Raw genomic sequence first — 26,882 nt, 5'->3', positions numbered from 1 at the left:
CTGTCTGTCTCTGTTTCTGTCTGTGTCTGTTTCTGTCTGTCTCTGTTTCTGTCTGTCTCTGTTTCTGTCTGTCTCTGTTTCTGTCTGTGTCTCTGTCTCTATCTGTGTCTCTGTCTGTCTCTGTTTCTGTATGTCTCTGTTTCTGTCTGTCTCTGTTTCTGTCTGTGTCGCTGTCTCTATCTGTGTCTCTGTCTGTCTCTGTTTCTGTCTGTCTCTGTTTCTGTCTGTGTCTCTGTCTGTGTCTCTGTCTCTATCTGTGTCTCTGTCTGTCTCTGTTTCTGTCTGTCTCTGTTTCTGTCTCTATCTGTGTCTCTGTCTCTATCTGTGTCTCTGTCTGTCTGTGTCTCTGTCTCTATCTGTGTCTCTGTCTGTCTCTGTTTCTGTCTGTGTCTCTGTCTCTATCTGTGTCTCTGTCTGTCTGTGTCTCTGTCTCTATCTGTGTCTCTGTCTGTCTGTGTCTCTGTCTCTATCTGTGTCTCTGTCTGTCTGTGTCTCTGTCTGTCTGTGTCTCTATCTGTGTCTTTCTGTCTGTGTCTCTGTCTCTATCTGTGTCTCTGTCTGTCTGTGTCTCTGTCTCTATCTGTGTCTCTGTTTGTCTGTGTCTCTGTCTCTCTCTCTATCTGTGTCTCTGTCTCTGTGTGTGTCTATTTGTGTCTCTATATCTGTGTGTGTCTATCTGTGTCTCTATCTATGTGTGTGTCCCTATCTCTGTCTCTATCTCTGTGTGTGTCTATCTCTGTGTGTCCCTATATCTGTGTCTATCTCTGTGTGTCTCTATCTCTGTCTCTCTCTGTGTCTCTATCTCTGTGTGCATCTCAACAGTCTAAAGTTGTTTCCTCTTGTCGTCTCCTCTCCTAGTTGTCTATCCTTGTTTCCTATCCTTGTCTCCTCTTCTCCTCCCCTCTATAAAGACTCGCCACTCCAGACTTCAGAATCAAATCACTTTTATTATTAAACCAAGAGAAACCATAGAAACCAATAAACTACTCTTGATTGGTTCAGTCCTCTGACTTTACAGCTCGTCTTTAGACGTCTCATTGGCTGGCGGTGGCGATGACTCATCAGTGACCTGTCAGAAGGAGAGAGGGGATTGGTCAAGAGAGCTGGAGTGGGAGGGGTTTGTATTAACAGTGACAGGGGATTGGTCAGAAGAGCTTAGAGTGGGAGGGGTTTGCATAATTAGTCAGGTAAGTTCAACTTCACCTCCTCTTCATCATCCTCATCCTCCTCTTCCACCTTCGGAAGCTGTCCTCCATTGTCCAGGAACATAGCAAACGTCTCCAAGTCTCTGGTCCCACTGTACTCTACCTCCTACACACACACACACACACACACACACACACACACACACACACACACACACACACACACAGAGAGAGAGAGAGACAGAGGGTCAGGTGTGACTGGTTTTTATCATGATGCCTGACTGTTCAAATCTCTTCCTCATTGCTCTCCAACACACACACACACACACACACACACACACACACACACACACACACACACACACACACACACACACACACACACACACACACACACACACACACACACACACACACACACACACACACGGTGTAGTTTGTGATAGAGGTGTGACAGTGTAGTCTTTCTATCCTTCCGATAGATTGTGTGTGACTCCCTCCAGGGTCAGAGGTTAAGGTTAAGGTCAGAGGTTAAAGGTTACCTTGCTGTCTTCTCCAGCAGGGTAGTATCGTAGCGTAGGGAAGCCAGACACAGACACTCCCTCTACCTCGTTTGTTTAGGGTCAGAGGTTAAGGTTAAGGTCAGAGGTTAAGGGTTAAAGGTTACCTTGCTGTCTTCTCCAGCAGGGTAGTATCGTAGTGTAGGGAAGCCAGACACAGACACGCCCTCTACCTCGTTTGTTTATGGTCAGAGGTTTAGGTTAAGGTCAGAGGTTAAAGGTTACCTTGCTGTCTTCTCCAGCATGGTAGTATTGTAGCGTAGGGAAGCCAGACACAGACACTCCCTCTACCTCATTTGTTTAGGGTCAGAGGTTAAGGTTAAGGTCAGAGGTTAAGGGTTAAAGGTTACCTTGCTGTCTTCTCCAGCAGGGTAGTATCGTAGTGTAGGGAAGCCAGACACAGACACGCCCTCTACCTCGTTTGTTTATGGTCAGAGGTTTAGGTTAAGGTCAGAGGTTAAAGGTTACCTTGCTGTCTTCTCCAGCATGGTAGTATTGTAGTGTAGGGAAGCCAGACACAGACACTCCCTCTACCTCGTTTGTTTAGGGTCAGAGGTTAAGGTTAAGGTCAGACGTTAAGGGTTAAAGGTTACCTTGCTGTCTTCTCCAGCAGGGTAGTATCGTAGTGTAGGGAAGCCAGACACAGACACTCCCTCCACCTCATTGGTCGTGGCGTCAATCTTGGCAATGATGATGTCATCCCGGTCAGCGTACTTCTCTGCCAACATCTCCCAGACTGGTGCCAGCTCCTTACAGTGACCACACCATGGGGCATCTACACACAGGCACACTATCTTTAGCTAACGTTCGCTAGCTAGTTAGGGTTTGGGTTACTTCTCTGCCAGCTTCTCCCAGACAGGAGCCAGCTCCTTACAGTGACCAATGGGGCATCTACACACACACTATCTTTAGCTAACGTTCACTAGCTAGCTCAATTTACACTTAGCTAGCTACTAGCGACAGGTAACTGGCTAAAAAGAGGAAACACCACTAGCGACAGGTAACTGGCTAAATAGAGGAAACACCAAGATGGTGTCTTAATAAGTCTTCACCACGACGACCAGCCAAACAGCTTCACCTCAGATTCTACAGGTGTCTGGAACTCTCTCGGAGGGATGCGACACCATTCTTCCACAATAAAGACGACCAGCCAAACAGCTTCACCTCAGATTCTACAGGTGTCTGGAACTCTGTCGGAGGGATGCGACACCATTCTTCCACAATAAAGACGACCAGCCAAACAGCTTCACCTCAGATTCTACAGGTGTCTGGAACTCTGTCGGAGGGATGCGACACCATTCTTCCACAATAAAGACGACCAGCCAAACAGCTTCACCTCAGATTCTACAGGTGTCTGGAACTCTGTCGGAGGGATGCGACACCATTCTTCCACAATAAAGACGACCAGCCAAACAGCTTCACCTCAGATTCTACAGGTGTCTGGAACTCTGTCGGAGGGATGCGACACCATTCTTCCACAATAAAGACGACCAGCCAAACAGCTTCACCTCAGATTCTACAGGTGTCTGGAACTCTGTCGGAGGGATGCGACACCATTCTTCCACAATAAAGACGACCAGCCAAACAGCTTCACCTCAGATTCTACAGGTGTCTGGAACTCTGTCGGAGGGATGTGACACCATTCTTCCACAATAAAGACGACCAGCCAAACAGCTTCACCTCAGATTCTACAAGTGTCTGGAACTCTGTCGGAGGGATGCGACACCATTCTTCCACAATAAAGACGACCAGCCAAACAGCTTCACCTCGGATTCTACAGGTGTCTGGAACTCTGTCGGAGGGATGCGACACCATTCTTCCACAATAAAGAGGTTATTTTGTTGACGTTGGAAAATGCTGACTCCGCCCTTCCAGAACCGTAAGTGTTTAATTGGGTTGAGCTCTGGTGACTGAGACGGCCATGGCATATGGTTTACATCATTCAGCGACCACTCATACCCTGTGGATGGGGGCAGTGTCATCCTATGGGAGCAGAGCTATGGTGGCCAAAATAATGGCCTGCCGAGCATTCTTATACGTGACCCTAAACATGATGGGATGTTAATTGCTTAATTAACTCAGGAACCACACCTGCACACCTGCTTTCAATATACTTTGTATCCCTCATTTACTCAAGTGCTTCCTTTATTTTAGCAGTAATCTGTAGTACAGAGAGGATTTATTATGCCACGCCTTGGAAGTTGAACTGCTGATGATTGATACAGGAATAGTTGACTTACAGAACTCTACGAAGACATTCTTGTTGTTGTCGAGGGCGACAGCCTCAAAGTTCTTCCCGACCAGAACTTTAACGGGTCCTTTATCCCAGTCCTCTGGTACCTCCTCGCTCAGCAGGTGAGACTGTAACCACAACACACAGTTATCCTCTAACCCCTGACCTCTAACCCATAACCTCTCATCTCTAACCCTTGACCACTAATCGCTAACCTCTAACCCCTGACCTCTAACCCATAACCTCTCATCTCTAATCCTTGACCACTAATCTCTGATCTCTAACCCCTGACCTCTAACCTTAAACTCCTGACCCCTAACCCCTGACCCTTATGCCAGTCCTCAGGTACATCCTCACTGAGAAAGTGGGCCTGGAACCATAACAAACAGTTAGACCCTAATCCTGACCTCGAAACTTTACACCCTGTGTGGCTGTAGGGGTATACGTGTGAACTGGTTGGCTGGCTATAGTGGTGGGAGTATTGTGATTGGCTAGCTCTAGTAGTAGGGGTGATGTGACTGGCTAGCTCTAGTAGTAGGAGTGATGTTATTGGCTAGCTCTAGTAGTAGGGGTGATGTGATTGGCTAGCTCTAGTAGTGGGGGTGATGTGATATGTTGGCAGTAGGGTCAGGAATTATGTGATTGACTAGCTCTAGTAGTAGGAGTGATGTGATTGGCTAAGTCTAGTAGTAGGAATGATGTGATTGGCTAGCTCTAGTAGTAGGAGTGATGTGATTGTCCAAGTCTAGTAGTAGGAGTGATGTGATTGGCTAAGTCTAGTAGCAGGGGTGATGTGATTGGCTAAGTCTAGTAGTAGGAGTGATGTGAATGGCTAGCTCTAGTATTAGGGGTGATGTGATACGTTGGCAGTATGGTCAGGAGTGATGTGATTGGCTAAGTCTAGTAGTAGGTGTTATGTGATTAGTTAGCGCTAGCAGTAGGAGTGATGTGATTGGTTGGGTGGGTGGTTGATTACCTTCACGGTTCCGTCCAGAACTCCCTGACAGAACGTTTGGAGCGTGGCGGCCGTTATCTGCCCAATCAGAGCAAACTTTTTGGTGGTGTCGGTGTTGATGATGCGTACAGCGGGGGCGTCGCCCTCGGAAAGACCGAAGTACTTCAGGACATGACTGACTGGTCCCGTTACATCTATAATGATGAACAATACCTACACACACACACACACACACACACACACACACACACACACACACACACACACACACACACACACACACACACACACACACACACTTGTCAATGCCCATACCAACGAAAACCTTGAAAAACCATGACAATCTGCTGCTGAACAATGTACTGAATATAGTAGTGTGTAGTAGTATACTGCATATAGTAGTAGTAGTATAATGTTTATATTTTTTATTTTATTTTATTTCACCTTTGATTAACCAGGTAGGCTAGTTGAGAACAAGTTCTCATTTGCAACTGCGACCTGGCCAAGATAAAGCGTAGCAATTCGACACAAACAACAACACAGAGTTACACATGGAATAAACAAAACATACAGTCAATAATACAGTAGAACAAAAGAAAACAAAAAGTCTATATACAGTGAGTACAAATGAGGTAAGTTAGGAAATAAATAGGCCATGGTGGCAAAGTAATTACAATATAGCAATTAAACACTGGAATGGTAGATCGGCAGAAGATGAATGTGCAAGTAGAGATACTGGGGTGCAAAGGAGCAAAATAAATAAATAAATATGGGGATGATAGATGGGCTGTTCAAGCTGCTCTGACAGCTGGTGCTTAAAGTTAGTGAGGGAGATGTGAGTCTCCAGCTTCAGAGATTCTTGCAATTCTTTCCAGTCATTGGCAGCAGAGAACTGGAAGGAAAGACGACCAAAGGAGGAATTGGCTTTGGGAGTGACCAGTGAGATATACCTGCTGGAGCGCGTGCTACGGGTGGGTGCTGCTATGGTGACCAGTAAGCTGAGATAAGGCGGGGCTTTACCTAGCAGAGACTTGTAGATAACCTGTAGCCAGTGGATTTGGCGACGAGTATGAAGCGAGGGCCAACCAACGAGAGCGTACAGTTCGCAATGGTGGGTAGTGTATGGTTGCTTTGGTGACAAAACGGATGGCACTGTGATAGACTACATCCAGTTTGTTGAGTGTTGGAGGCTATTTTATAGATGACACCACCGAAGTCGAGGAACGGTAGGATGGTCGGTTTTACGATGGTATGTTTGGCAGCATGAGTGAAGGATGCTTTGTTGCGATATAGGAAGCCGATTCTAGATTTAATTTTGGATGCTTAATGTGAGTCTGGAAGGAGAGTTTACAGTCTAACCAGACACCCAGGTATTTGTAGTTGTCCACGTATTCTAAGTCAGAGCCGTCCAGAGTAGTGATGCTGGACGGGCGAGCAGGTGCGGGCAGTGATCGATTGAATAGCATGCATTTTAGTTTTACTTGCGTTTAAGAGCAGTTGGAGGCCACGGAAGGAGAGTTGTATGGCATTGAAGCTCGTCTGGAGGTTAGGTTAACACAGTGTCCAAGGAGGGATAGAAGTATACAGAATGGTGTCGTCTGCGTAGAGGTGAATCAGAGAATCACCAGCAGCAAGAGCAACATCATTGATGTATACAGAAAAGAGAGTCGGCCCGAGAACTAAACCCTGTGGCACACCCATACAGACTGTCAGAGGTCCGGACAACAGGCCCTCCGATTTGACACATTGAACTCTATCAGAGAAGTAGTTGGTAAACCAGGCGAGGCAATCATTTGAGAAACCAAGAAATCGAGTCTGCCAATAAGAATGTTGTGATTGACAGAGTCGAAAACCTTGGCCAGGTCGATGAATACGGCTGCACAGTAATGTCTCTTATCGATGGCGGTTATGATGTCGTTTAGAACCTTGAGCGTGGCTGAGGTGCACCCATGACCAGCTCTGAAACCAGATTGCATAGCGGAGAAGGTACGGTGGGATTCGAAATGGTCAGTAATCTGTTTGTTAACTTGGCTTTCGAAGACCTTAGAAAGGCAGGGTAGGATAGATATAGGTCTGTAGCAGTTTGGGTCTAGAGTGTCACCCCTTTGAAGAGGGGGATGACCGCGGAGCTTTCCAATCTTTGGGAATCTCAGACGATACGAAAGAGAGGTTGAACAGGCTAGTAATAGGGGTTGCAACAATTTCGGCAGATAATTTTAGAAAGAGAGGGTCCAGATTGTCTAGCCCGGCTGATTTGTAGGGGTCCAGATTTTGCAGCTCTTTCAAAACATCAGCTATCTGGATTTGGGTAAAGGAGAAATGGTGGGGGCTTTGGCGGGTTGCTGTGGAGGGTGCCGGGCAGTTGACCGGGGTAGGGGTAGCCAAGTGGAAAGCATGGCCAGCCGTAATGCTTATGGCCAGCCGAAATGCTTATTGAAATTCTCAATTATAGTGGATTTATCGGTGGTGACAGCCTTAAAAAACCACTGCCAGCGGTCATCAATTGTAAAAAGCCTTGCCTTATCTAACTGCCTGTCTATATTTGTTCCTAACTTCCTTGAAAAGTTGCATATCACGGGGGCTATTCGATGCTAATGCAGAATGCCACAGGATGTTTTTGTGCTGGTCAAGGGCAGACAGGTCTGGAGTGAACCAAGGACTATATCTGTTCCTGGTTCAAATTTTTTTGGGAGGGGCATGCTTATTTAAGATGGTGAGGAAGGCATTTTTTTAAATAACCAGGCATCCTCTACTGACAGGATGAGATCAATATCCTTCCAGGATACCCTGGCCAGGTCGATTAGAAAGGCCTGCTCGCTGAAGTGTTTCAGGGAGCGTTTGACAGTGATGAGTGGAGGTCGTTTGACCGCTGACCCATTACGGATGCAGGCAATGAGGCAGTGATCGCTGAGATCCTGGTTGAAGACAGCAGAGGTGTATTTAGAGGGCAAGTTGGTTAGGATGATATCTATGAGGGTGCCCGTGTTTACGGCTTTGGGGAGGTACCTGGTAGGTTCATTGATCATTTGTGTGAGATTGAGGGCATCAAGCTTAGATTGTAGGATGGCTGGGGTGTTAAGCATGTTCCAGTTTAGGTCGACTAGCAGCACGAGTTCTGAAGATAAATGGGGGGCAATCAGTTCACATATGGTGTCCAGAGCACAGCTGGGGGCAGAGGGTGGTCTATAGCAGGAAGCAACAGTGCGAGACTTGTTTTTAGAGAGGTGGATTTTTAAAAGTAGAACTTCAAATTGTTTGTGTACAGACCTGGATAGGACAGAACTCTGCAGGCTATCTTTGCAGTAGATTGCAACACCGCCCCCTTTGGCAGTTCTATCTTGTCTGAAAATATTGTAGTTAGGGAAGAAAATGTCAGAATTTTTGGTGGTCTTCCTAAGCCAGGATTCAGACACAGCTAGAACATCCGGGTTGGCAGAGTGTGCTAAAGCAGTGAATAAAACAAACTTAGGGAGGAGGCTTCTAATGTTAACATGCATGAAACCAAGGCTTTTACGGTTACAGAAGTCATCAAAAGCCTGGGGAATAGGAGTGGAGCTAGGCACTGCAGGGCCTGGATTCACCTCTACATCACCAGAGGAAAAGAGGAGAAGTAGGATAAGGTTTCTAGGCGCGATAAAATAGCTTCAAGGTATAAAGTACAGACAAAGGTATCGTCATCTGCTCATCTATCACTCCAGTGTTAATCTGCTAAAATGTAATTACTTAACTACTATGGCCTATTTAATGCCTTGTCACGCCATTTGCATGCACTGTATATAAACTTTATTTTTTCTATTGTATTGTATTTTTTATTCCATGTGTTACTCTGTGTTGTTGTTTTGTGTCGCCCTGATTTGCTTTATCTTGGCCAGGTCGCAGTTGTAAATGAGAACTTGTTCTCAACTGGCCTACCTGGTTAAATAAAGGGTTAGGGTTACATATATAATACATAAATACCTGGTTAATTAAAGGGTTATGGTTTTATATATATACAGTGCCTTGCGAAAGTATTCGGCCCCCTTGAACTTTGCGACCTTTTGCCACATTTCAGGCTTCAAACATAAAGATATAAAACTGTATTTTTTTGTGAAGAATCAACAACAAGTGGGACACAATCATGAAGTGGAACGACATTTATTGGATATTTCAAACTTTTTTAACAAATCAAAAACTGAAAAATTGGGCGTGCAAAATTATTCAGCCCCTTTACTTTCAGTGCAGCAAACTCTCTCCAGAAGTTCAGTGAGGATCTCTGAATGATCCAATGTTGACCTAAATGACTAATGATGATAAATACAATCCACCTGTGTGTAATCAAGTCTCCGTATAAATGCACCTGCACTGTGATAGTCTCAGAGGTCCGTTAAAAGCGCAGAGAGCATCATGAAGAACAAGGAAAACACCAGGCAGGTCCGAGATACTGTTGTGAAGAAGTTTAAAGCCGGATTTGGATACAAAAATATTTCCCAAGCTTTAAACATCCCAAGGAGCACTGTGCAAGCGATAATATTGAAATGGAAGGAGTATCAGACCACTGCAAATCTACCAAGACCTGGCCGTCCCTCTAAAATTTCAGCTCATACAAGGAGAAGACTGATCAGAAATGCAGCCAAGAGGCCCATGATCACTCTGGATGAACTGCAGAGATCTACAGCTGAGGTGGGAGACTCTGTCCATAGGACAACAATCAGTCGTATATTGCACAAATCTGGCCTTTATGGAAGAGTGGCAAGAAGAAAGACATTTCTTAAAGATATCCATAAAAAGTGTCATTTAAAGTTTGCCACAAGCCACCTGGGAGACACACCAAACATGTGGAAGAAGGTGCTCTGGTCAGATGAAACCAAAATTGAACTTTTTGGCAACAATGCAAAACGTTATGTTTGGCGTAAAAGCAACACAGCTGAACACACCATCCCCACTGTCAAACATGGTGGTGGCAGCATCATGGTTTGGGCCTGCTTTTCTTCAGCAGGGACAGGGAAGATGGTTAAAATTGATGGGAAGATGGATGGAGCCAAATACAGGACCATTCTGGAAGAAAACCTGATGGAGTCTGCAAAAGACCTGAGACTGGGACGGAGATTTGTCTTCCAACAAGACAATGATCCAAAACATAAAGCAAAATCTACAATGGAATGGTTCAAAAATAAACATATCCAGGTGTTAGAATGGCCAAGTCAAAGTCCAGACCTGAATCCAATCGAGAATATGTGGAAAGAACTGAAAACTGCTGTTCACAAATGCTCTCCATCCAACCTCACTGAGCTCGAGCTGTTTTGCAAGGAGGAATGGGAAAAAATGTCAGTCTCTCGATGTGCAAAACTGATAGAGACATACCCCAAGCGACTTACAGCTGTAATCGCAGCAAAAGGTGGCGCTACAAAGTATTAACTTAAGGGGGCTGAATAATTTTGCACGCCAAATTTTTCAGTTTTTGATTTGTTAAAAATGTTTGAAATATCCAATAAATGTCGTTCCACTTCATGATTGTGTCCCACTTGTTGTTGATTCTTCACAAAAAAATACAGTTTTATATCTTTATGTTTGAAACCTGAAATGTGGCAAAAGGTCGCAAAGTTCAAGGGGGCCGAATACTTTCACAAGGCACTGTATATACCTGGTTAAATAAAGGTGAAATTAAAAAAATAAAAAACATTCTGGAGATCAAATTTGAATATTGAAACAATGTTGCATATGTCAGAGAGACAGACAGCAAGGTTTATACAAATCTCTGCTGTTGAGAACTAAATGACAGTCTAAAAGACTAGAGGAGATCAAGTTTATAAATTGCCTGGCCGGGCTGAAGAGGCAGTGGATTGCGCAGTCAGATGGAACAGAGTAAATAGACATTTTAACATCATAGATTTAGACGGTGGTAACTTGTGGAATAGACGCCGGCTGGAATGCGGTTTTAACCAATCAGGATTAGACCCATCCATTATATAAATGTATAGCAGTATTTCTATAGTTGTGTATAGTATAATACCTTGCCCTTGAAGTCCCTGGCCACGGTGCTGTATTCAGTGAGAAGGTTCTTCTGCTCCTGGACTGTAGAGTTGATGAACAGGAGGGTGTGGGTGTGAACCTTTGAACCAAAGATCTTATCCGCATTCTGCAGGATAGACAGACACAACACACTCAATAGGCTGTGTGTGCGTGTGTGTGTGTGTGTATGTTTGTCTGTGCGTGTGTGTGTGTGTGTGTACCTGCTCGTTGAACTCTATGACCAGCTCCAGACTGTTGGTCCTGATGAAGACAGTCAGCTCCTCTTTACCCACCTTCTCCTTCTCAGACACAGACAGGTCTGCCCTGCCCTCGTCAAACTAACACACACACACACACACACACACACACACACACACACACACACACACACACACACACACACACACACACACACACACACACACACACACACACACACACACATTAGGGGTTAGAGGTCAGAGCTCCTCACCTTCTCCTCCTCAGACACAGACAGGTCTACTCTGCCCTCATCAAACTAACACACACACACACACACACACACACACACACACACACACACACACACACACACACACACACACACACACACACACACACACACACACACACACACACACACATTAGGGGTTAGAGGTCAGAGCTCCTCACCTTCTCCTCCTCAGACACAGACAGGTCTACCCTGCACTCGTCAAACTAACACACACACACACACACACACACACACACACACACACACACACACACTCACACTCACACACACACACACACACACACACACACACACACACACACACACACACACACACACACACACACACACACACACACACACACATTAGGGGTTAGAGGTCAGGGGTTAGAGGTCAGAGCTACTCACCTTCTTGAACAGCACCACACTGTTGTTCTTTACTTCATATTTCTGGAAGACCTCTGGACTGGTTGTCACCCCGAACACCATGTCAACCATCTCCATGGCAACACTATAGAACACCTTGGCCTCCTCACTCTCCAGACTCTGGTGGACAGATCAGATAGATTATATATAGAGCAGACAGACAGACAGAGAGACAGACAGACAGACAGACAGACAGACAGACAGACAGACAGACAGAGAGAGAGACAGACAGACAGACAGACAGACAGACAGACAGACAGACAGACAGACAGACAGACAGACAGACAGACAGACAGACAGACATCTGTACTAGACACATGGGCTCTAATATGATACAGGAACAATACGTTACATTTATTTTCAAACATATTGGTGTGATTTGGTTTTGATGTGATACGACTCGATGACATTTGGTTAGATTAGAGGATGAATAGATACGGTTTGTTTCGATGTGATACGTCTTGATAACATTTGGTTAGATTAGAGGATGAATAGATACGGTTTGTTTCGATACGATACGACTCGATAACATTTGGTTAGATTAGAGGGTGAATCGGTACGGTTTGTTTCGATGTGATACGACTCGATGACATTTGGTTAGATTAGAGGGTGAATAGATACGGTTTGTTTCGATGTGATACGACTCGATGACATTTGGTTAGATTAGAGGGTGAATAGATACGGTTTGTTTCGATGCGATACGACTCGATAACATTTGGTTAGATTAGAGGGTGAATAGATACGGTTTGTTTCGATGTGATACGACTCGATAACATTTGGTTAGATTAGAGGGTGAATCGATACGGTTTGTTTCGATGTGATACGACTCGATAACATTTGGTTAGATTAGAGGATGAATCGATACGGTTTGTTTCGATGTGATACGACTCGATAACATTTGGTTAGATTAGAGGGTGAATCGATACGGTTTGTTTCGATGTGATACGACTCGATAACATTTGGTTAGATTAGAGGGTGAATAGATACGGTTTGTTTCGATGTGATACGACTCGATAACATTTGGTTAGATTAGAGGATGAATCGATACGGTTTGTTTCGATGTGATACGACTCGATAACATTTGGTTAGATTAGAGGATGAATAGATATGGTTTGTTTCGATGCGATACGACTCGATAACATTTGGTTAGATTAGAGGGTGAATAGATACGGTTTGTTTCGATGCGATACGACTCGATAACATTTGGTTAGATTAGAGGATGAATCGATACGGTTTGTTTCGATGTGATACGACTCGATAACATTTGGTTAGATTAGAGGATGAATCGATACGGTTTGTTTCGATGCGATACGACTCGATAACATTTGGTTAGATTAGAGGGTGAATCGGTACGGTTTGTTTCGATGTGATACGACTCGATAACATTTGGTTAGATTAGAGGGTGAATCGGTACGGTTTGTTTCGATGTGATACGACTCGATAACATTTGGTTAGATTAGAGGGTGAATAGGTACGGTTTGTTTCGATGCGATACGACTCGATAACATTTGGTTAGATTAGAGGGTGAATAGATACGGTTTGTTTCGATGTGATACGACTCGATGACATTTGGTTAGATTAGAGGGTGAATCGATACGGTTTGTTTCGATGTGATACGACTCGATAACATTTGGTTAGATTAGAGGATGAATCGATACGGTTTGTTTCGATGTGATACGACTCGATAACATTTGGTTAGATTAGAGGGTGAATCGATACGGTTTGTTTCGATGTGATACGACTCGATAACATTTGGTTAGATTAGAGGGTGAATAGATACGGTTTGTTTCGATGTGATACGACTCGATAACATTTGGTTAGATTAGAGGATGAATCGATACGGTTTGTTTCGATGTGATACGACTCGATAACATTTGGTTAGATTAGAGGATGAATAGATATGGTTTGTTTCGATGCGATACGACTCGATAACATTTGGTTAGATTAGAGGGTGAATAGATACGGTTTGTTTCGATGCGATACGACTCGATAACATTTGGTTAGATTAGAGGATGAATCGATACGGTTTGTTTCGATGTGATACGACTCGATAACATTTGGTTAGATTAGAGGATGAATCGATACGGTTTGTTTCGATGCGATACGACTCGATAACATTTGGTTAGATTAGAGGGTGAATCGGTACGGTTTGTTTCGATGTGATACGACTCGATAACATTTGGTTAGATTAGAGGGTGAATAGGTACGGTTTGTTTCGATGCGATACGACTCGATAACATTTGGTTAGATTAGAGGGTGAATCGATACGGTTTGTTTCAATGCGATACGACTCGATAACATTTGGTTAGATTAGAGGGTGAATAGATACGGTTTGTTTCGATACGATACGACTCGATGCACTAACATTTGGTTAGATTAGAGGATGAATAGATACGGTTTGTTTCGATGCGATACGACTCGATAACATTTGGTTAGATTAGAGGGTGAATAGGTACGGTTTGTTTCGATGTGATACGACTCGATAACATTTGGTTAGATTAGAGGGTGAATAGATACGGTTTGTTTCGATGCGATACGACTCGATAACATTTGGTTAGATTAGAGGATGAATCGATACGGTTTGTTTCGATGTGATACGACTCGATAACATTTGGTTAGATTAGAGGATGAATCGATACGGTTTGTTTCGATGCGATACGACTCGATAACATTTGGTTAGATTAGAGGGTGAATCGGTACGGTTTGTTTCGATGTGATACGACTCGATAACATTTGGTTAGATTAGAGGGTGAATAGGTACGGTTTGTTTCGATGCGATACGACTCGATAACATTTGGTTAGATTAGAGGGTGAATCGATACGGTTTGTTTCAATGCGATACGACTCGATAACATTTGGTTAGATTAGAGGGTGAATAGATACGGTTTGTTTCGATACGATACGACTCGATGCACTAACATTTGGTTAGATTAGAGGATGAATAGATACGGTTTGTTTCGATGCGATACGACTCGATAACATTTGGTTAGATTAGAGGGTGAATAGGTACGGTTTGTTTCGATGTGATACGACTCGATAACATTTGGTTAGATTAGAGGGTGAATAGATACGGTTTGTTTCGATGTGATACGACTCGATAACATTTGGTTAGATTAGAGGATGAATAGGTACGTTTTGTTTCGATACGATACGATACGACTCGAAAACATTTGGTTAGATTAGAGGGTGAATAGATACGGTTTGTTTCGATGTGATACGACTCGATAACATTTGGTTAGATTAGAGGATGAATAGATACGGTTTGTTTCGATGCGATACGACTCAATAACATTTGGTTAGATTAGAGGGTGAATAGATACGGTTTGTTTCGATGTGATACGACTCGATAACATTTGGTTAGATTAGAGGGTGAATAGATACGGTTTGTTTCGATGTGATACGACTCGATAACATTTGGTTAGATTAGAGGATGAATAGATACGGTTTGTTTCAATGCGATACGACTCAATAACATTTGGTTAGATTAGAGGGTGAATAGATACGGTTTGTTTCGATGTGATACGACTCGATAACATTTGGTTAGATTAGAGGGTGAATAGGTACGGTTTGTTTCGATGTGATACGACTCGATAACATTTGGTTAGATTAGAGGATGAATAGATACGGTTTGTTTCGATGCGATACGACTCGATAACATTTGGTTAGATTAGAGGATGAATCGATACGGTTTGTTTCGATGTGATACGACTCGATAACATTTGGTTAGATTAGAGGATGAATAGATATGGTTTGTTTCGATGCGATACGACTCGATAACATTTGGTTAGATTAGAGGGTGAATAGATACGGTTTGTTTCGATGCGATACGACTCGATAACATTTGGTTAGATTAGAGGATGAATCGATACGGTTTGTTTCGATGTGATACGACTCGATAACATTTGGTTAGATTAGAGGATGAATCGATACGGTTTGTTTCGATGCGATACGACTCGATAACATTTGGTTAGATTAGAGGGTGAATCGGTACGGTTTGTTTCGATGTGATACGACTCGATAACATTTGGTTAGATTAGAGGGTGAATAGGTACGGTTTGTTTCGATGCGATACGACTCGATAACATTTGGTTAGATTAGAGGGTGAATCGATACGGTTTGTTTCAATGCGATACGACTCGATAACATTTGGTTAGATTAGAGGGTGAATAGATACGGTTTGTTTCGATACGATACGACTCGATGCACTAACATTTGGTTAGATTAGAGGATGAATAGATACGGTTTGTTTCGATGCGATACGACTCGATAACATTTGGTTAGATTAGAGGGTGAATAGATACGGTTTGTTTCGATACGATACGACTCGATAACATTTGGTTAGATTAGAGGGTGAATAGATACGGTTTGTTTCGATGTGATACGACTCGATAACATTTGGTTAGATTAGAGGATGAATAGGTACGGTTTGTTTCGATGTGATACGACTCGATAACATTTGGTTAGATTAGAGGATGAATAGATACGGTTTGTTTCGATACGATACGACTCGATGCACTAACATTTGGTTAGATTAGAGGGTGAATAGATACGGTTTGTTTCGATGTGATACGACTCGATGACATTTGGTTAGATTAGAGGATGAATAGATACGGTTTGTTTCGATACGATACGACTCGATAACATTTGGTTAGATTAGAGGGTGAATAGATACGGTTTGTTTCGATGTGATACGACTCGATAACATTTGGTTAGATTAGAGGATGAATAGGTACGGTTTGTTTCGATACGATACGATACGACTCGAAAACATTTGGTTAGATTAGAGGGTGAATAGATACGGTTTGTTTCGATGCGATACGACTCGATAAAATTTGGTTAGATTAGAGGGTGAATCGATACGGTTTGTTTCAATGCGATACGACTCGATAACATTTGGTTAGATTAGAGGGTGAATAGATACGGTTTGTTTCGATACGATACGACTCGATGCACTAACATTTGGTTAGATTAGAGGATGAATAGATACGGTTTGTTTCGATGCGATACGACTCGATAACATTTGGTTAGATTAGAGGGTGAATAGATACGGTTTGTTTCGATGTGATACGACTCGATAACATTTGGTTAGATTAGAGGGTGAATAGGTACGGTTTGTTTCGATGTGATACGACTCGATAACATTTGGTTAGATTAGAGGATGAATAGATACGGTTTGTTTCGATGCGATACGACTCGATAACATTTGGTTAGATTAGAGGATGAATCGATACGGTTTGTTTCGATGTGATACGACTCGATAACATTTGGTTAGATTAGAGGGTGAATAGGTACGGTTTGTTTCGATGCGATACGACTCGATAACATTTGGTTAGATTAGAGGGTGAATAGATACGGTTTGTTTCGATACGATACGACTCGATAACATTTGGTTAGATTAGAGGGTGAATAGGTACGGTTTGTTTCGATGCGATACGACTCGATAACATTTGGTTAGATTAGAGGGTGAATAGATACGGTTTGTTTCGATGTGATACGACTCGATGCACTAACATTTGGTTAGATTAGAGGATGAATAGATACGGTTTGTTTCGATGCGATACGACTCGATGCACTAACATTTAGCTAGATTAGAGGGTGAATCGATACGGTTTGTTTCGATGCGATACGACTCGATAACATTTGGTTAGATTAGAGGATGAATCGATACGGTTTGTTTCGATGTGATACGACTCGATAACATTTGGTTAGATTAGAGGATGAATCGATACGGTTTGTTTCGATGCGATACGACTCGATAACATTTGGTTAGATTAGAGGGTGAATCGGTACGGTTTGTTTCGATGTGATACGACTCGATAACATTTGGTTAGATTAGAGGGTGAATAGGTACGGTTTGTTTCGATGCGATACGACTCGATAACATTTGGTTAGATTAGAGGGTGAATCGATACGGTTTGTTTCAATGCGATACGACTCGATAACATTTGGTTAGATTAGAGGGTGAATAGATACGGTTTGTTTCGATACGATACGACTCGATGCACTAACATTTGGTTAGATTAGAGGATGAATAGATACGGTTTGTTTCGATGCGATACGACTCGATAACATTTGGTTAGATTAGAGGGTGAATAGGTACGGTTTGTTTCGATGTGATACGACTCGATAACATTTGGTTAGATTAGAGGGTGAATAGATACGGTTTGTTTCGATGCGATACGACTCGATAACATTTGGTTAGATTAGAGGATGAATCGATACGGTTTGTTTCGATGTGATACGACTCGATAACATTTGGTTAGATTAGAGGATGAATCGATACGGTTTGTTTCGATGCGATACGACTCGATAACATTTGGTTAGATTAGAGGGTGAATCGGTACGGTTTGTTTCGATGTGATACGACTCGATAACATTTGGTTAGATTAGAGGGTGAATAGGTACGGTTTGTTTCGATGCGATACGACTCGATAACATTTGGTTAGATTAGAGGGTGAATCGATACGGTTTGTTTCAATGCGATACGACTCGATAACATTTGGTTAGATTAGAGGGTGAATAGATACGGTTTGTTTCGATACGATACGACTCGATGCACTAACATTTGGTTAGATTAGAGGATGAATAGATACGGTTTGTTTCGATGCGATACGACTCGATAACATTTGGTTAGATTAGAGGGTGAATAGGTACGGTTTGTTTCGATGTGATACGACTCGATAACATTTGGTTAGATTAGAGGGTGAATAGATACGGTTTGTTTCGATGTGATACGACTCGATAACATTTGGTTAGATTAGAGGATGAATAGGTACGTTTTGTTTCGATACGATACGATACGACTCGAAAACATTTGGTTAGATTAGAGGGTGAATAGATACGGTTTGTTTCGATGTGATACGACTCGATAACATTTGGTTAGATTAGAGGATGAATAGATACGGTTTGTTTCGATGCGATACGACTCAATAACATTTGGTTAGATTAGAGGGTGAATAGATACGGTTTGTTTCGATGTGATACGACTCGATAACATTTGGTTAGATTAGAGGGTGAATAGATACGGTTTGTTTCGATGTGATACGACTCGATAACATTTGGTTAGATTAGAGGATGAATAGATACGGTTTGTTTCAATGCGATACGACTCAATAACATTTGGTTAGATTAGAGGGTGAATAGATACGGTTTGTTTCGATGTGATACGACTCGATAACATTTGGTTAGATTAGAGGGTGAATAGGTACGGTTTGTTTCGATGTGATACGACTCGATAACATTTGGTTAGATTAGAGGATGAATAGATACGGTTTGTTTCGATGCGATACGACTCGATAACATTTGGTTAGATTAGAGGATGAATCGATACGGTTTGTTTCGATGTGATACGACTCGATAACATTTGGTTAGATTAGAGGATGAATAGATATGGTTTGTTTCGATGCGATACGACTCGATAACATTTGGTTAGATTAGAGGGTGAATAGATACGGTTTGTTTCGATGCGATACGACTCGATAACATTTGGTTAGATTAGAGGATGAATCGATACGGTTTGTTTCGATGTGATACGACTCGATAACATTTGGTTAGATTAGAGGATGAATCGATACGGTTTGTTTCGATGCGATACGACTCGATAACATTTGGTTAGATTAGAGGGTGAATCGGTACGGTTTGTTTCGATGTGATACGACTCGATAACATTTGGTTAGATTAGAGGGTGAATAGGTACGGTTTGTTTCGATGCGATACGACTCGATAACATTTGGTTAGATTAGAGGGTGAATCGATACGGTTTGTTTCAATGCGATACGACTCGATAACATTTGGTTAGATTAGAGGGTGAATAGATACGGTTTGTTTCGATACGATACGACTCGATGCACTAACATTTGGTTAGATTAGAGGATGAATAGATACGGTTTGTTTCGATGCGATACGACTCGATAACATTTGGTTAGATTAGAGGGTGAATAGATACGGTTTGTTTCGATACGATACGACTCGATAACATTTGGTTAGATTAGAGGGTGAATAGATACGGTTTGTTTCGATGTGATACGACTCGATAACATTTGGTTAGATTAGAGGATGAATAGGTACGGTTTGTTTCGATGTGATACGACTCGATAACATTTGGTTAGATTAGAGGATGAATAGATACGGTTTGTTTCGATACGATACGACTCGATGCACTAACATTTGGTTAGATTAGAGGGTGAATAGATACGGTTTGTTTCGATGTGATACGACTCGATGACATTTGGTTAGATTAGAGGATGAATAGATACGGTTTGTTTCGATACGATACGACTCGATAACATTTGGTTAGATTAGAGGGTGAATAGATACGGTTTGTTTCGATGTGATACGACTCGATAACATTTGGTTAGATTAGAGGATGAATAGGTACGGTTTGTTTCGATACGATACGATACGACTCGAAAACATTTGGTTAGATTAGAGGGTGAATAGATACGGTTTGTTTCGATGCGATACGACTCGATAAAATTTGGTTAGATTAGAGGGTGAATCGATACGGTTTGTTTCAATGCGATACGACTCGATAACATTTGGTTAGATTAGAGGGTGAATAGATACGGTTTGTTTCGATACGATACGACTCGATGCACTAACATTTGGTTAGATTAGAGGATGAATAGATACGGTTTGTTTCGATGCGATACGACTCGATAACATTTGGTTAGATTAGAGGGTGAATAGATACGGTTTGTTTCGATGTGATACGACTCGATAACATTTGGTTAGATTAGAGGGTGAATAGGTACGGTTTGTTTCGATGTGATACGACTCGATAACATTTGGTTAGATTAGAGGATGAATAGATACGGTTTGTTTCGATGCGATACGACTCGATAACATTTGGTTAGATTAGAGGATGAATCGATACGGTTTGTTTCGATGTGATACGACTCGATAACATTTGGTTAGATTAGAGGGTGAATAGGTACGGTTTGTTTCGATGCGATACGACTCGATAACATTTGGTTAGATTAGAGGGTGAATAGATACGGTTTGTTTCGATACGATACGACTCGATAACATTTGGTTAGATTAGAGGGTGAATAGGTACGGTTTGTTTCGATGCGATACGACTCGATAACATTTGGTTAGATTAGAGGGTGAATAGATACGGTTTGTTTCGATGTGATACGACTCGATGCACTAACATTTGGTTAGATTAGAGGATGAATAGATACGGTTTGTTTCGATGCGATACGACTCGATGCACTAACATTTAGCTAGATTAGAGGGTGAATCGATACGGTTTGTTTCGATGTGATACGACTCGATAACATTTGGTTAGATTAGAGGGTGAATAGATACGGTTTGTTTCGATGTGATACGACTCGATAACATTTGGTTAGATTAGAGGGTGAATAGATACGGTTTGTTTCGATGTGATACGACTCGATAACATTTGGTTAGATTAGAGGGTGAATAGATACGGTTTGTTTCGATGTGATACGACTCGATAACATTTGGTTAGATTAGAGGATGAATCGATACGGCTTGTTTCGATGCGATACAACTCGATAACATTTGTTGCATAAACATATTAAAATCTGCTGCTGATGAAGGCCTCTGAACTGGATCTGTCTGAGACACTCATTGTTCTGTGTGTGTAAATGATGTACACTGAGGTGACAAACCATTAGGAACACCTTCGTTATTTATCTTATTGCACTTTTGCAACCCAGTATCTCTTCTTGCACATCTATCACTCCAGTGTTAATGCTACATTGTTCTATTGGTGTAGGCCTGTTTAGTTGGTATTGACCTGACTAGGGTGTTCTGATGAAGGTATGATGGCTGGTTCTATTGGTGTAGGCCTGTTTAGTTGGTATTGACCTGACTAGGGTGTTCTGATGAAGGTATGATGGCTGGTTCTATTGGTGTAGGCCTGTTTAGTTGGTATTGACCTGACTAGGGTGTTCTGATGAAGGTATGATGGCTGGTTCTATTGGTGTAGGCCTGTTTAGTTGGTATTGACCTGACTAGGGTGTTCTGATGAAGGTATGATGGCTGGTTCTATTGGTGTAGGCCTTAAAATGTTCAGATATAAGAGAAGAGGGTCAGATGCGTGAGATAGAAGAGAGGAAGGTCAGACGCGAGTTGGCAGCTCTGAAGTTGGATCGTCTTTTGAGGCTTTAAACTGTTCTTACACTGGGATTTACACTGGGATGTACACTGGGATGTACACTGGGATTTACACTGGGATTTACACTGGGATTTACACTGGGATTTACACTGGGATTTACACTGAGATTTACACTGGGATTTACACTGGGATTTACACTGAGATTTACACTGGGATTTACACTGAGATTTACACTGAGATTTACAACATTCAAATCAACTGGGAAATGGTGACGGTGAACCTGAATAATCAAAAATAAAATCTAATGTAGATTACTATGTACAGACACTATAGTCTCTAGTCTAATGTTCAGACTGCTGTACAGACACTATAGTCTCTAGTCTAATGTTCAGACTGCTGTACAGACACTATAGTCTCTAGTCTAATGTTCAGACTGCTGTACAGACACTGTAGTCTTTAGTCTAATGTTCAGACTGCTGTACAGACACTATAGTCTCTAGTCTAATGTTCAGACTGCTGTACAGACACTATAGTCTCTAGTCTAATGTTCAGACTGCTGTACAGACACTATAGTCTCTAGTCTAATGTTCAGACTGCTGTACATACACTATAGTCTCTAGTCTAATGTTCAGACTGCTGTACAGACACTATAGTCTGTAGTCTAATGTTCAGACTGCTGTACAGACACTATAGTCTCTAGTCTAATGTTCAGACTGCTGTACAGACACTATAGTCTCTAGTCTAATGTTCAGACTGCTGTACAGACACTATAGTCTCTAGTCTAATGTTCAGACTGCTGTACAGACACTATAGTCTCTAGTCTAATGTTCAGACTGCTGTACAGACACTATAGTCTCTAGTCTAATGTTCAGACTGCTGTACAGACACTATAGTCTCTAGTCTAATGTTCAGACTGCTGTACAGACACTATAGTCTCTAGACAGACAGACAGACAGACAGACGTCAGGGACTAGAGGTCAAAGGGTTAGGGTTGGAGACCAGGGGTCAGGGTCAGGGTCAGGGTTGGAGACCAGGGGTCAGGGTCAGGGTTAGGGTTGGAGGCCAGGGGTCAGGGTCAGGGTTAGGGTTGGAGACCAGGGGTCAGGGTTGGAGACCAGGGGTCAGGTGTCAGGGTCAGGGTTAGGGTTGGAGACCAGGGGTCAGGGTTAGGGTTGGAGACCAGGGGTCAGGGTTAGGGTTGGAGACCAGGGGTCAGGGTTAGGGTTGGAGACCAGGGGTCAGGGTCAGGGTTGGAGACCAGGGGTCAGGGTCAGAGTTGGAGACCAGGGGTCAGGGTTAGGGTTGGAGACCAGGGGTCAGGGTCAGGGTTGGAGACCAGGGGTCAGGGTCAGGGTTGGAGACCAGGGGTCAGGGTACTCACAGTGAAGAACCCCAGCACTGTAACGTTGTGAAGGCTGATGTGTTCTGAAGCGGCATCAGTCGTCTCTAACACCACGGCACTAGGACCTGACCGCCTCTTCAACCACTGGACAATACCCTGCACTGTCCTCTTCCCTAAAACACACACAGTTTGATGGTTAGGTTTAGGGTCAGTAGGGTTAGAGGTCAGAGGTCAGGGGCTAGAGGTTATTACCAGTGAAGTCGATGGGGTTGTTTCTGTCTCCATCGGTGAACAGTTTGATGGTTGGGAAACTTCCGACATCAAACTCTTCTGCCAGCTCCTTCTCCTCTGCAGCATCCACTTTAGCCAGACGGTATCCCTCGCTCTCTCCCTCCTTTCTCTCTCCCTTCAACACCCCCGCTGCCTCCGCATACACCGGCTCCAACTGACGGCAGTGACCACACCACGGAGCATCTACACACACACACACACACACACACACACACACACACACACACACACACACACACACACACACACACACACACACACACACACACACACACACACACACACACACACACACACACAATTGCATATGGCAAATTAATGATAAAATGCAAATATACCAGATCAGATCCAGAGTCAGTTGAGGCTAAACTGGTAACCATGGTAACTCCTCATAACCTTAACCTCAGGTAGAGATAGCCCTGGTAGCCATGGTAACTCCTCCTAACCTTAACCTCAGGTAGAGATAGCCCTTGGTAGCCATGGTAACTCCTCCTAACCTTAACCTCAGGTAGAGATAGCCCTGGTAACTCCTAACCTTAACCTCAGGTAGAGATAGCCCTGGTAACTCCTCCTAACCTTAACCTCAGGTAGAGGTAGCCCTGGTAACTCCTCCTAACCTTAACCTCAGGTAGAGATAGCCCTGGTAACCATGGTAACTCCTCCTAACCTTAACCTCAGGTAGAGATAGCCCTGGTAGCCATGGTAACTCCTCCTAACCTTAACCTAAGGTAGAGATAGCCCTGGTAACTACTACTAACCTTAACCTCAGGTAGAGGTAGCCCTGGTAACTCCTCCTAACCTTAACCTCAGGTAGAGATAGCCCTGGCAGCCATGGTAACTCCTCCTAACCTTAACCTCAGGTAGAGATAGCCCTGGTAGCCATGGTAACTCCTCCTAACATTAACCTCAGGTAGAGATAGCCCTGGTAACTCCTCCTAACCTTAACCTCAGGTAGAGGTAGCCCTGGGAGAATTTACATGTGCTGCAGTTGGAGAGAACATGTGAACATTCAGCTGATAAGGGTCCTTAGTGATGACGAGTGTTAAGGTCAGGGAGTAAAACAAATAAGCGTCCTGAGAGATGACGAGGGTTAGGGTAAGGGAGTTATAGAGTCATGAGGATGAATAGAAGGTTTCAAATGAATTGTACAACAGGCCAGGATGACTAGGTGACTAACCCTAACCCAAGACGACTAGGTGACTAACCCTAACCCTAACCCAAGAGGACTAGGTGACTAACCCTAACCCTAACCCAAGATGACTAGATGACTAACCCTAACCCAGATGACTAGGTGACTAACCCTAACCCAAGAGGACTAGGTGACTAACCCTAACACTAACCCAGATGACTAGATGACTAACCCTAACCCAAGATGGCTAGGTGACTAACCCTAACCCAGATGACTAGGTGACTAACCATAAAACAGATGACTAGGTGACTAACCCCAACCCAAGATGACTAGGTGACTAATCCCAACCTAAGATGACTAGGTGACTAACCCTAACCCAGATGACTAGGTGATTAACCCTAACCGAGATGACTAGGTGACTAACCCTAACCCAGATGACTAGGTGATTTACCATAACCCAAGATGACTAGGTGATTAACCCTAACCCTAGATGACTAGGTGACTAACCCTAACCCAAGATGACAGGTGACTAACCCTAACCCTAACCCAGATGACTAGGTGACTAACCCTAACCCAGATGACTAGGTGACTAACCCTAACCCAGATGACTAGGTGACTAACCGTAACCCAGATGACTAGGTAACTAACCCTAACCCAAGATGACTGGGTGACTAACCCTAACCAAGATGACTAGGTAACTAACCTTAACCTTCACTATGTTTCTACTCACAGAACTCAACCAGCAGGAACTTGTTTTCACTCAGGGCCCTTTGGAAGTTATTGATGTGTAGAACCATCACGTCCTTCTCCTCCTCTATCTCAGTCGTTTTCTCTTTCTTCTCCGGCTCCGTCTCTTGTTCCGCTGCGTCGGTCTGTTCTGGACTGGTGTCCTCCGCCGTCTCGGTCTGGGACACATGGAGAACCAGAACCACGGCTACTAGAACCACACAGAACCGCATGGTGATGATGCTGATGGAGAATAACCCTCGTCACAAACTGTTCTGCTGGTCACACACTATCCTGTCCACTAGTCACGCAGTGTCCTGCCTCTCCTGTCCACTAGTCACGCAGTGTCCTGTCTCTCCTGTCCACTAGTCACGCAGTGTCCTGTCTCTCCTGTCCACGAGTCACGCAGTGTCCTGTCTCTCCTGTCCACTAGTCACGCAGTGTCCTGTCTCTCCTGTCCACTAGTCACGCAGTGTCCTGTCTCTCCTGTCCACGAGACACGCAGTGTCCTGTCTCTCCTGTCCACTAGTCACGCAGTGTCCTGTCTCTCCTGTCCACTAGTCACGCAGTGTCCTGTCTATCCTGTCCACTAGTCACGCAGTGTCCTGTCTCTCCTGTCCACTAGTCACGCAGTGTCCTGTCTCTCCTGTCCACTAGTCACGCAGTGTCCTGTCTCTCCTGTCCACTAGTCACGCAGTGTTCTGTCTCTCCTGTCCACTGGTCACACTCTGTTCTGTCTCTCCTGTCCACTAGTCACACAGTGTCCTGTCTCTCCTGTCCACGAGTCACGCAGTGTCCTGTCTCTCCTGTCCACGAGTCACGCAGTGTCCTGTCTCTCCTGTCCACTGGTCACACTCTGTTCTGTCTCTCCTGTCCACTGGTCACACTCTCTTCTGTCTCTCCTCTCTCCAGTCTCTCCTCTCTCTAGTCTCTCCTCTGTTCTGTCTCTCCTCTCTCCAGTCTCTCCTCTGTTCTGTCTCTCCTCTCTCCAGTCTCTCCTCTGTTCTGTCTCTCCTCTCTCCAGTCTCTCCTCTGTTCTGTCTCTCCTCTCTCCAGTCTCTCCCCTGTTCTGTCTCTCCTGTATCCAGTCTCTCCTCTGTTCTGTCTCTCCTCTCTCCAGTCTCTCCTCTGTTCTGTCTCTCCTGTCCACTGGTCACACTCTGTTCTGTATCTCCTCTGTTCTGTCTCACTGCCACACACAACTGATAACACAGTCTCCTCTGACGAGCACAATAGGTGCGTGTGTGTGTGTGTCAGAATCCTACTGGTCTCACTACCGACCAATCAGAAGCCGAATAACAATCTTAAATGGCCAATCACAAAGTGTCACATTTCACTGGAGTAGAAACGGTAGCTCAGTTCAAACACACACACACACACACACACACACACACACACACACACACACACACACACACACACACACACACACACACACACACAAACATATATACATTGGGGCAACAAAGTATTTAGTCAGCCACCAATTGTGCAAGTTCTCCCACTTAAAAAGATGAGAGAGGCCTGT

General features: G+C 43.6%; 1 protein-coding gene across 1 annotated transcript; it reads right to left on the bottom strand.

Moving 5' to 3' along the window:
* Nucleotides 1–927: 927 nt before the first annotated feature.
* LOC139394184 (protein disulfide-isomerase A2-like) lies at nucleotides 928–26,558 on the bottom strand. The gene is made up of 11 exons (XM_071142229.1): nucleotides 25,359–26,558; nucleotides 23,461–23,682; nucleotides 23,248–23,381; nucleotides 11,762–11,899; nucleotides 11,103–11,219; nucleotides 10,883–11,008; nucleotides 4,915–5,106; nucleotides 3,946–4,066; nucleotides 2,299–2,480; nucleotides 1,204–1,311; nucleotides 928–1,069 (listed from the first exon to the last, which is right to left on the bottom strand). Exons 1-11 carry the CDS (start codon nucleotides 25,585–25,587, stop codon nucleotides 1,013–1,015), a joined length of 1,626 nt encoding a protein of 541 aa, XP_070998330.1. The 5' UTR covers nucleotides 25,588–26,558; the 3' UTR covers nucleotides 928–1,012.
* Between the last annotated feature and the right edge of the window lie 324 nt (nucleotides 26,559–26,882).

The sequence above is a fragment of the Oncorhynchus clarkii genome, unplaced genomic scaffold (assembly GCF_045791955.1).
Source record: "Oncorhynchus clarkii lewisi isolate Uvic-CL-2024 unplaced genomic scaffold, UVic_Ocla_1.0 unplaced_contig_11233_pilon_pilon, whole genome shotgun sequence".
Lineage (NCBI taxonomy): Eukaryota > Metazoa > Chordata > Actinopteri > Salmoniformes > Salmonidae > Oncorhynchus > Oncorhynchus clarkii.
This window is presented reverse-complemented; position numbering and strand designations above follow the sequence as displayed.